The sequence below is a fragment of the Buceros rhinoceros genome, unplaced genomic scaffold (assembly GCF_000710305.1).
Source record: "Buceros rhinoceros silvestris isolate BGI_N320 unplaced genomic scaffold, ASM71030v1 scaffold22167, whole genome shotgun sequence".
NCBI lineage: Eukaryota > Metazoa > Chordata > Aves > Bucerotiformes > Bucerotidae > Buceros > Buceros rhinoceros.
In genome coordinates this window covers 20,773-32,924 of record NW_010421857.1, presented here as the reverse complement: position 1 = coordinate 32,924, position 12,152 = coordinate 20,773, and the positions used below count along the sequence as shown (strand labels likewise).

General features: G+C 36.8%; 1 protein-coding gene across 1 annotated transcript; it reads left to right on the top strand.

Annotated features, from left to right (window-relative positions):
- Window positions 1–64: 64 nt before the first annotated feature.
- On the top strand, window positions 65–11,078 carry LOC104496686 (G-protein coupled receptor 98-like; the record flags this gene model as incomplete). Its single annotated transcript, XM_010139844.1, has 8 exons — window positions 65–99; window positions 1,300–1,707; window positions 2,670–2,854; window positions 4,039–4,288; window positions 4,453–4,592; window positions 6,304–6,464; window positions 8,695–8,795; window positions 10,997–11,078. Coding segments are annotated over 8 exons (1,362 nt in total), but the record flags the coding sequence as incomplete, so codon positions are not given.
- Between the last annotated feature and the right edge of the window lie 1,074 nt (window positions 11,079–12,152).

Sequence of the window (12,152 nt, the reverse complement as noted above, 5' to 3'; positions counted from 1 at the left end):
TACATATATAATATATATAATCCTTGTATATTTTATGCGAAAAACCCTCTTTGGACATTTTTAGGTTTTGAGGATGCATGGCGAAGTGCTAAAGTGTCGGTACTCTTGGTACCTGTAAAATAAGAGGTAACAGCAGACAGGAAGAATGATGCACTAACTGGAAACGGATGTTTATCTCCTTCTACGAAGGTTTCTTAAACACTGTTCTTGTCACTAGTACTTTTATTGCATTTATTTCCCTGTTTCCCAGTTGGAAGGGATAAACAAAAGAATACTTCCCAGTGGAATTTGCACAGATGATGTGATCACAGTCTAGAGCAATTTTGAACAGATATGCACTGCATTGATTTATGAAGTTCTCCTGTGAACTCAAAAAATGTCTGATTTACTCCCTAAGTAAATTCAACTAATTAAAGCTAAACATTTTCAGAAGGGGTCTATATTTCGCAAGTTAAAATTCCTTGGTTCTTACCATATGAGACCTTTACTTTAGAGTTAGTTAGTACACAATCCATACTTATTAAATTAATAGATTTTATTGAAAAATCATACGTTTGAATAATAGCCCAGCATGCTAGTTTCCACTTAAGGAAAGTTTTATTATATTACCAGATCTAATATCAAGGTTATACCAACTGACAAAAAGAGCAAAAATGTGAAGATTGAAAGCATCATGGAAGGTAAAAATAGTGCTGCTTCACAGGGAAATGAGGCTGTAGTGCAACCATAGATGAGTTCATCTGTCTGCCTTGCATGTGTATCCCATAGTGTTTGCTAAGCCTTTGGACCTAAATGAATCATTCTTTTTTTTAAGGACTGAAATTGATCTTAGTTTGGACACAGGTGTCTAAAACTTTTGCTCTGCTTTTGTTCAGTTTTTATGACTCTGTAATGCCTGTCTGTACCCTGAACCGAGGGTCATCATGTTGCAAATACAAATTTAACATCACTCCCTCCAGAATTCACCTTACGGATGTGCTAACATTTCTGTAATATCTAGTCATCCAGAAAAGCTTTGTGATTTTTGTTCTGGAAAAGAAAGAGAAGAATCCTGTTTATTGACAATATATATAATTCTTCCCCTAGGTTGTCACTGACTATAAGTGACAAATTGCTCTTTCAGGGAATTATTTCATTGTAATGTAATTGTTATGTCATTCTTAGCTTCATTTTGAAGGAGGAATTCTTTTCTACATGTTTAAATTTTACCCATTTAAAGCACGTGTTTTCTACAGCAGCTGGTTTTGAAGAATTGTATCTATCAAAATGTTACCTAAAACTCTTTTGGTTTGTTTCAAGGAGCTGCAAAAACCTGAGCCTATTGGTCGGACCTTCATATCTCCAGCTGTGGCAGGACAAGATTTTGCCAGATCTGAAGGTTTATTGACTTTTGAACCTGGGCAAAGAAATACATTTCTAGATGTGACCCTGACTCCAAAGACGGGATCTTTAAATCCATTTCCAAAACGTTTCCAGGTTGTACTTTCTAATCTCACAGGAGGGGCCAGAGTAGATGTCGTGTATGGTATCGCTAACATCACCATTGTCTCAGATTCAAACTCCTTGCCAGTTTGGGGTCTCATTGACCAGCTGCATCAGCCTCTTGATGACACCATTTTACACAGAGTCCTCCAGAATCTGAATGTCAGAGTGGCTACAGAAGCTACAGAAGAGCAGCTTACTGCTGTGATGCATATAATAGATAAGGTAAACCTTTCCTGCTCTTTCTTGAATGACCAATGACTTTAATAAGAGTAAGCCTGTGACAAGATGAAGGTTAGCATCCACAGCAGTGACTCAGGGACACGGACTGCAAAGGTAGAAAGAGAAATTGTGAAGTTCGACAACTAAGGAAGAAGTTTGTCTGTGACTGCTTAGGATGGTGGCAGGAACTAAAAATCCAAAAAGGTTGAAAAGATTAACCAGTATTTATTCTGCGTACATACCTATAGCTCAAGATTTTCTCCTGTGCAAAATCTGGTGTCATACTTTGACAGAGCTTATTGTGGTTTTTGATTCTCAGACACATCTTTGTTGGTTTTAGCCCTAATGGAAGATGGTGAGGCCCAAGATTTGCTCATATCTTCACAGCTGACTACAGTCAACACAGAAGCAAATCCTACCGGAGCCAGCTGGAGCCTGCTGTGCTCTTAACCGGGCATGTAGCTTGCCTTTTTTTCCTGCAGCAGTTTTGGGAATTGGGTTGGCAGCGTAGCTGAGCACCTCAGCATTGCACCAAGATCTCTGAAAACTCTGGGACTAGTTTTATGGCTTTCTGGCTCTTCTAGACTAGTGGAAAATGCACAGGAGCTATACAAAGAAGTATAGCAATATTCATGAACATTGTGTTTTTGATACAGAAAAGAGAGAAATTAATGTCAAAAATTCTCAGGACTCAACAATCTTTGATTTGTGAAAGAATAAAAAAATGCCAAATTGTTTCTTTCATAATCAAATCCTTATTAATAAGTATAACTTTATGTAGTTTTAACATAGTCTGCATCTCTGTGCCTTGGCAGCAATGATCAGAAAGTGGAAAAAAGATCCTGAAATTTCAGACTGAATGCTGGGATGAAAATGGAGGTCCTACTAATCCATTCAACAAGAGAAAATGTTATCAGCAGAATTCTACGTACAGAATGTTGTTTGATTTCTTCTCCTCTCATTAGGTTACCGACGTAGGTGAAAAACAGTTACTCACTGCTAGGAGCAGAAGTCTTTTCTATGAGATACTCTGTGCTCTGGCTAGCCCAAAACGCGAGGACACACGAGGCTATAGCCTGCTTGCTGTGGTGACTGAGAAGTTTGCTTTTTCGCTGTTAACTGGCATAATGTGTGGGTCACCAGGAGAGAGGTTAGTAAACTTCAGTTCATAACGTGTTTTGGAAATGCATGAAAACTTACAAATGTAATAAAAATTTAGATTACATTTTTAGAAAAGGGGCTTCTCTGTCATCTAATACATTACCTGTGTGAAAATGTGTTGCACTCTGTTACTTACTGTATTGGCACTACGAGATGGTGTCACAGATAACTGGTACACTGGGTAGGGGTTAGCTGTGGCAGTCAGGGGATCTGGAATGTATTAATTCATTTTAGCTCAAATATTGCCTGGAAAACTACTCATTAATCTTACTAAGAAAATAATATGCATTTGTATGATGGGAGAGCCATATTCTGAGACCTAGATGTAAGTAAGCAATCCAGAATTTCTACAGGCATCTTGTAATTTGTCTGTGCTTAGTTTTCCTCACTTGAACATGATTTATAATTTTTAAAAGCTACTACTACTAGATGTAGTTTCAAATTACTAGTTTTGTCTGCAAGTGCATAATACTCTGTGATCAGGCTGCTGGGCAGGAGATATAGGTAACTGCAGAGAGAGTTGACACTCTTATGAGACAAGTGGCTTTCTCCCACTGTGAATCTATTGAAAAACTGGTAGCTGAATTTAGGGGAAAAAAACAAAACAAAATGTTTTTTTCCCTCAGAAAATCAGCATAGTTTAGATTTCTATCTCAACTTCTTTTGGAGATGTAACTTTTCTTGCCATTTCCTAAATTTAAAGGCTATGAGACCCATCTTAGCCAAAAGACACTGAGTGGCACTGGTAGATATTAACATTCTCCTGACCAGTGTCCGGAACTTGAAAGTTCAAATTCTTTATTCCAAGATTTTTTGCCTCATCTGTTGGGGAAAAGAGGTAAAGCAAGATCTCTCAAGCCTCTCCCTCTTGTAGACTCATCTCTAGATCAAATTATAAAGATGAGGATTATGATAACCTAGTTTACTGTGGAGGGGTTTGCAGGTCATAGTGAGCAAAAGCCAGAGGAGAAATGGAGAAGCTGAAATACATAATACTATATAATAATTCAGCCCTCTTTTTTTCACAGAACTGAAACTGTCAATTAAATGTCATAAGGCCTAAAAATGATGGAAGAATAAAATATTAATTGCAAACACATTTTAGAGTCATTCTGTGAAGAATAGTGAAGCTCAGCTCCACTTACCAGCCCTATTGCTTTTCCATTTCAACAGAGGAAAAAATATCCTTGACAGCTGCCCCTACATTGCAATTATGGCTCACAACTGGTTTCCTCAGCAAATCAATGGACACAGATTTGATGGAAAAGATGGTGATTCTATACAAGTGCCTGAACATTTACTAAAGGTGTCTGTTGTGTTATCACCTCCTCAAGAAGAGAACTGTGAATCTGTACAGTTCACAGAATACAGCAGTCAGCAGTGGTTCCTTACTGGAGATAAAGAACTTGCCTTGAAGAACAAGGTTTGAAGACAACGCAATTTTTTTTTCAAGAAATTATTTTAATTTAGATAATGCTCAAAAGATCTTAAATGTGTTTAGAACATTTTGCTCTGTCTGATTAAAACAAGCACTGACAGTTAAATTTTACTATTAAATTTGTGTTTACATTGTGTGTGTTGTTTCAGGTTTTTTCCATGAGTTTGAAGGGCCAGAGTCCACACCCTTTGAAAGATAACAATGAAGTCATTTATCGGGTTTATGCTACCGGAAGTCGGATTGTTCCACGAAAGTCTCTATGTCTCCTCTGGAATCAAGCTGCTGAAAGGTTATTTTGTTAATCTGTTTAATTTTCCAGTTTCAACTGTGAACCTGTGTATTTACCTAAGATGTGATAACCCCGAGTAGATCATTGCACAGGTATAACATTGACCCATTTCATATCTGCCTTTTTTCCGTAATTTTTCCCGCCTTTGTACCAGCTCATAAATCTTCCGATAAAATGAAATTTATAATTGTTCTATTCTAGACATTTCTCAGACCTCTACTCTTGACTTTTTTTCACAAAAATACCATTCAGATGATGTAATGAAGTGTTAGGCATTGTTGTAAAGCCATAATTCCAGAATTACATCACTTCACTACTATTACTGACTTTGCACTCTTTAACAGTGGTTACCAGACAACAGATCAAATCCATTCTTACAAAAGTAAAGAATTAAACCCGTATCTCTGATATTGTAAATAGCTCAAGATAATCCTAATTTGCTAATACCCTCTGTTTTCTTTGGTCTGTGGAAGACACGGTGTAAGTGAACCAAAAAAACCTGTTAAGGGATAGATCAGGAATGTATCTAGGCCAGTATCCTGTCTCCAGTAGTGGCTAAAATAAATACCCAGGGAAGAGTAAGATCAGGACAAGCATAAAAAGTAGTTCACTCTCTGGTGACTGACTGAGCTGAATGTGATTTTGTGTTTTTCCAATGATTTGTCTACCAAATGATTCCAGATAATTTGTCTGCCACAAATTTGTCTAGTCTTCCCTTGCACCATCCAGAATTTTAGCACATCTTTTGATGACGTTCTCTACAGGGCTATTACTTTTTGACAGAAAACCCATCTCCATTTTGTTTTGTTTTGTTTTTTTTAATTAAATATTGTTGCTACTGGCTTAAGTTGATGTCTCCTGTTTTTTCGAGAACATGGTGAACCATTGATCATTTTCCATTCTTGTTGCTGCTCATACCATTGCAAAGAAAAAAAAAAGAAATAAAGTTTTCTTTGTATGCTTTTCAAGGCTGCATTAGCTTTCCTGTTCATACAGGAAATACAGTATAAATGTATTTGGGGAGAATTATGTTATGTATCCTTCTGAGATCTAGTTGGTTTAGGTATGATCTTGTTAGACTGACAGGATTACATCGGTCTGTCAGTCATATACACTATTCTTCTTCAGGAAGGAGATGCAGCGGAATTCACCCAAGTGCTGCTCTTTTATCTAGACGCTGTATCACAGAGCAGATGTGATTTCCCCTAGAAATGGCTTAGGATGTCACCTGTAGTATTCTTTTTCAAAATCAGTTCAGCAACACTTAAAGAAAACAAAAAATGAATTTTACTTTCAAAACAACGAAGAGCAGTATAAAATGAAGTTTTTTCCATAATGGGCAATTTGGTGCAAGTTAACTGTGCAAGTTAACTGTGCAAGTTAAGCAACAAACTAGTTGAAAAGTCAGATTGTAAATCTCACAGAATTTTTAAAAACATGGCCACAAAAATTCTCTCGTGGAAAAAAATGTCCATTACCATACAGTTACTTTTTTTTAACTCATAGATAACTATATTAACTCATAGATAACTATAAACAATATTTTAATTTAATGTAAGGGTGATATTCTGAGAACTGCATCTAAAAGATTACACAAAACAGTAGTTTTGGAAAACTTTGTGTTTCAGAGATAAACCAGCAATTTTCAAGCCTGCTTACCATGTAAATTACAGAAGTCCACCTCCAGATTTGTGAATCTTTTGTCTTGCAGCTGGCTGTCTGATGGCGGGTTCTGCAAAGTGGTTGACGACACATCAGACTATGTGGAATGCTCTTGCTCTCATATGTCCATCTATGCAGTTTATGCCCAAACAGACAATTTATCATCGTACAATGAGGCTTTTTTCTCTTCAGGATTCATCTGCATTTCAGGTCAGCTGATTTAGGACAGTTTTCTCATTAACAACAACTGATGACCTGTAAGACTGACTGATTTTTAGTGATTTTAGGAAGTGATGACAATCTTTTTATTTGAAGGGGTGTTGGAAGAATGTTAACTAATTTCATGGTGTTAAGTTGCCACCTTGTCCGGTATTTGCAAAATGACAAATTTTGCCACTGAAATGAAAGTCCAGCAAAGAAACCTGTTTCGTTGTGATGTTTTATTGAACCATATGAAAGAGAAATATGGTGTTCATTTGAGGGAAGAAACTTAAAAATCCTAAACTCACCTTCCTCTTTAGCATAGCTACAGTCGTCCTCTTTGTCAAATCCTTCAGACACTTTTCCACCTAGCCTGAAAGCTCTTTGATGGGCTTAGTTGACAATTTACACTTTGGAGTGATAACTTGAGGGCAATAGATCCTGTATTACATGTGTAAAGCTCCATTATGCTTTGCTGCTGCCTAACTACTACCTAACACCTTGGGAGAAACCCAAGAGTTTATCCTATGAGGATCACCACCCTCTTCATTGACAGCTATGGCAGCATTTCTGGACGTCTGAATGAAGTTTTAAACTCTGGTTGGTTTCTGAAGGAGACAGAAATTACATGCTAAAGGGCTTCTTAGTCTAACCATATGGCACATAACTGGGGTTCTGGGTCTGCTCCTTGTGAGTTTATGACTTCTGTACTAGATCATCACTGTATGAGTAACAAAAACGGTACAAGCAGCTAAATCCCCTGTTAATGCCCTCCCAGCAAACTGCCCTACCAGACTAAAGCTAGGCTCCTTAATTGTTCTAACGCCTCAGCCATATCAAAGAAAACAGACTAACTTAGATTGTGTTAAAGTAAACAAAAAACCCAGAAACTATAATAAACAGATGTAATTACTGGTTTACAGGAAAAACGAGTAAATTGTGGGGACAAATATGCCATAGAATGCAAAATGCTGTATAAACTGAAGAAAAAAACACTCTGAAATAAACCAGTGTACTGTAGAAACTGATGCTAAGATAAATATTTTGCTGCTACAGAGCTACAGGTCCTTTCTCAGCACTAGTTATTTACTATGTTCCTGTGTCATAAGAATGAGTTTTAAAAATAAGAACAGTTTAGCTTGGTTAAGGGAATATAACTGCAATGCCTTTCAGCATCTTTGGCTGGTTGAAGATGTTTCCTTACGTGACTATATATATTTAAATCTAGTGATTAACAAATTGCTTTAGATTTAAGAGCTGTAAAGATATTATTTCTCTAACATCTCCATCTACATGTGAAGAATAAAAAAAAAGAAAAATAAGAAGAAATATGGTAGAGGGAAATAGAATATTATTTTTTCAAAAATTTTCTTATGTAGACAGTTGCATAAATACCCCTAGCAAATTTTTGAAAGATATAGAAACTATTCTTTCTGCAGTGATTTTTTTCATTCATATCTTACAAATACTTGTAGTTGAGTGATCAGTCTGCCTCAAGAAAAATTAAAATATCTGCCATAACTATCCAAATTCCTGCCCTTCGTGGGGTGTGAAGGTGCACAAGCTATTAACTCTAAATAATGAGCTTTATCAGAGTTTTCCTTAGTGGCTCAGCTTTCCTAGGGTCCTTATTCTCAGAACTACTCACTGGTAGGTAACGGCTCTTCCCATTTCTGTTCTGTCCATATCCACAGTGAATTAGTGAAATGAAAAGAGGTGTTCTTCTTTCTGAGTACTGCTGTAATGATTTTCTACAGTCAACACAGATCAAGAGGGGGACTGCCGTTTAGAAGGTTATAGCTATCTCCTAAAGCAATGCTACTCAGCTGGGGGCAATTATTTTTTTTTTTCTAAAAGCATTTTTGGATGCAGTAATATGAACACTGAAGAGTTATCTTTGCCTTGTATTTAACTATTATGACAATCACTCACACCATGCACAAATTAAAACAAAAATCCTGTGCAAAAATGGCTTGTTTACATTAAGTAATTATTTTAGCTCCCAAGCCTATGAAAAAGTTAAATAGGTGTCAGTACTTCAGTACTAAATTCACGAGTGAACCCGGTGTGAACCAAAGTGAATACATCTCTGTAATGTTTGGGGGTGTTTTTTTGTTGTTGTTAGTATGTTTGTTAATGATCTGCACCTTCAAGTGATCCCACATTGTTCTTTTTATCACAGTTTATTTGCCTAAGCTTTAAGTTTGACTACTTTTGTTTCCTTTTTTCTCCTGTGTAGGTTTAACTTTGGCTATTATCTCCCACCTTTTCTGCACCAGGTGTGCGATGTTTGCAGCTAAACTTCTCACTCACATGATGGTTGCTTGTTTGGGAACTCAGGTAAGAAAGGCTGAAATCTCTACATGTTTTCCTGAAATCTCTTCTGTTTTCCTCGCTTCCATGACCGTGTCTGAACAGACCTCCTTTTCTTTTCCACAGTGTAAACAATTTTGGAAAATGTAACATTTGGAAAACGTAAAATTTGGAAAATGTAAAATATAATACTTATAATTAATCCAATATTCATAGCTTATGTTGGGAATTCAACTTAAATTATACATTTTCTGAAAATATTTAGAGGGAACTTACAGATGATACCGCCACATGAGAATATAGTCCTGTATCTGGAATAATAAATGTTTTGACGATGTGTTTTATAATTAAGACAAAAGAATTCCATCATTAACATCATTATTTATTAAATAGAATAATATCAGGAATCACAAATTCTGTGGGAAAGGTTTATATTCATGATGAAAGCTCTGTTGTGTGCTATAGTATTTGTAGGAAGGTATAGTTATGAAAAGTTTAAATAATAAAAAAGGATGAACTGTAGAAAATATTCCTAGTTTTCTCATACCGATTCAAACAGTAGGTAATAGAATGTCACCAAACTGAAAAAGCATATAAAAGGAAAATACATCTCTCTCTGTCATATTAAATATAACTTCCTCAGTTTGGTACATCTGGTGAAATGGAAAGCTGTGAATAATCTCAAATATCTTAAAATTACTTTATTGAAAGATTCCTTAAGAAACAGATTTTATGTATATTTTTAGTGCTGTGAGGATAATGTAAACACAAACTCAAATATATGCTGAAGGCTGGGATGCTGAGAGAATTTAAGCGTATTAGCAGGCAGGTGCTTAGAGGAACGTGTTTTATCAGGGAAACACTCTTAGATAATTAAAACAGCCCTGTGTTACTCGCAGAAGTTTAGCAGCTTGTGTATCTCTCAGACAGGTTTTTGTATACTGCTCCAGTTAGTATATCATTTTATCCATGTTAACTCACAATGTAGTTCTTTGTTGTAGAATGGACTGCATTGATTATGATCATCACACAACTGGACTTAAAATTGAAGGAGCAGGAAAGCAGCACTTCTAGACATCATTGGGTACCAGCAAGTTTCTTGCATCTTCTGGTGTAGAAGTATTTTGACATCTCAGTTCTTGCTTTTTGAAACACATGCTTAATGTTTTTTAACAGTCCTGTGTAGTTACATGGAGAGCTAGTTTGTTCTAGGAACCCATGGTGTGCGTGGTTACTAGTGTATGTTTGTGCAGTCTTTATTTGGGAAACAGCTCACAGCACAAGTAAGCCTTGCGTGTCAAGGTCATACAGAACAAGACTACTACGAGCTTTGCAGTGAATTTTACAGACTAATGATGGATTTTGCAAAAGCGTCTTCTACTTTTCCTTTGCAGTGAATGTTGAATTGTCTGTGTTCCCAGAATTGTTTGATATTTCGCATATAATGGAACTATCGTTATCCATGTTGCAGTCCATCCATCTCAAGCATTTTTCCATTTCATTGTCAATATGTTGCATTTCTAGTACAGAGAAGCTTGTTTCTTTTTACAGTGAGTTTCTTCTTCACAGAACTCTCTGTGTTTTTTTCTATAAGAAGTCCTTACCAGGTCTTTTAGACTCATTAAAACATCTTAATTTACACAGAGAATCATATAGAAAGATTGAGATAGGAAGGGACCTCTAGAGGTCATCTCCTCCAGCCCCTCTGCTCAGTCAGGGACACCTAGAGTTGCCCAGGCCCATGTCCAGATGACTTCTGAATATTCCTGAAGATGGAAACTCCAGGAGCTCACTGGTCAGCCTATTTCAGTGCTTGGTTACCCTCACAATAAGAAAGTGTTTCCTGGTGTTCAACTCCAAGTTTGTGCCTGTTGCCCCTGGTCATGTTACCGGGCACTGCTGAACAAATCCTGGCTCTGTCCTCTATCCATCCTTTCTACAATTATTTATATATTCTGACAAACTCTTTCCAAGCCTTCACTTCTCTAGGTTGAACAGTCCCAGTTCTCTCATCTTTTCCTCATAGGAGAGATGCACCATCCTGTACTTATCTTCGTGATCTTGGGTCTCAGTTTTGATCTAGTTATTTCATGAGATGTCTTGAAGTTACTTGGCTGCAGTAACTTCTTTATTTCTAAGATACCCTGAACATGATTTTTCTGACTTACTGATAGAATTTTAATTCCAGATCTTAACAAGCTGTTAAACTCATGTTCCTCCATTCTCAGGCCAGTGCTGCAGCTGCTTTGCTCTACAACGAACATTTCATTGTCACACACACACTTGCCAAAGAACGTGTAGTTGAAGCAGGTACAGCTATGGGAAACATTTCACTTGAACAGTATATTTGGTTGAAATTCAGTTTTCCTGAAAGGAGTCGGAATCAACTTATCTCCAAAGTATATATAGGAGAACCTGAAAAAAGGCATTTTTAAAGCTTTCCCTAAATGGGAACTAAGATTAAAAAATGCTGCATTTTTTGTTAGATGAGACTGTATTTAAACGTTGTAAACATACCTTTTAAATTTTCATATATTGATGTGCAAGCGTGTTGTCAGCAGTATGCCTCGCTGTTCTATCTGCTCGCAATTCCAGGTTTCAAATAGTAATTCTACTGTAATCTTGTAGGTTTCTTCTCAAGGTTGGGGAGGAGCAAGGTTGGGGAGCTTAGGTAGAGAGTAATGGTCCTGGGCCTTGGGGCAGAGATGTAGACGGACACTCCAGCTGGGACTGGAATATTAGTGCACTGGTGTATTAGTGCACTCAATGGCCTGACATAAAGGTAGCTTCTCTTATTTTTATGTTGATCTCCAGTGAACATTTTAAGCATGAAAAGAGGGTTTTAATGTCTTCGGTTTTCAATATTTCATCTCATAAGTAGAATAAATTTTGAGAATTAGTAAAGCTATATATAAAGAAAATCTGTCTGGAGGGCCTGTATGTACTTCATGGGTGGAGAAAAGTGGGAATCATTAACTCAGGAACAGATTATAGAGGGTAACAGACTGAGGTAGAAGGGATTTTCTGCTGAGGCATAAGAGCATGAAAATGTCGTTATAACCTTTTCTTCTTCATGCTCAAAAGCATTACTGAGAAGTCAGATGTCTCTGGCTATTGGTGTATTGTGCTTGGTTCTAGCTGCTGAAGGACTCTGAAAGTGAGAAAGTTAACTTCATCTTGGGCTTTCTCTGTCTTCTAGCTGTTTTTTGCTTAAATACGTTGTATTTTAACTTCTATATAAAATACTAATCTGGGCAGAATATCTCTTGACAACAGTTCCATAGGGTGTGTAAATACAGTAGTTTAGTTTAATTACAAAACACTATTCAGAACGGTTCTAAGTCCTTTTGTTGATACCCTCAACCCTAAAATCCATGTCTCTCC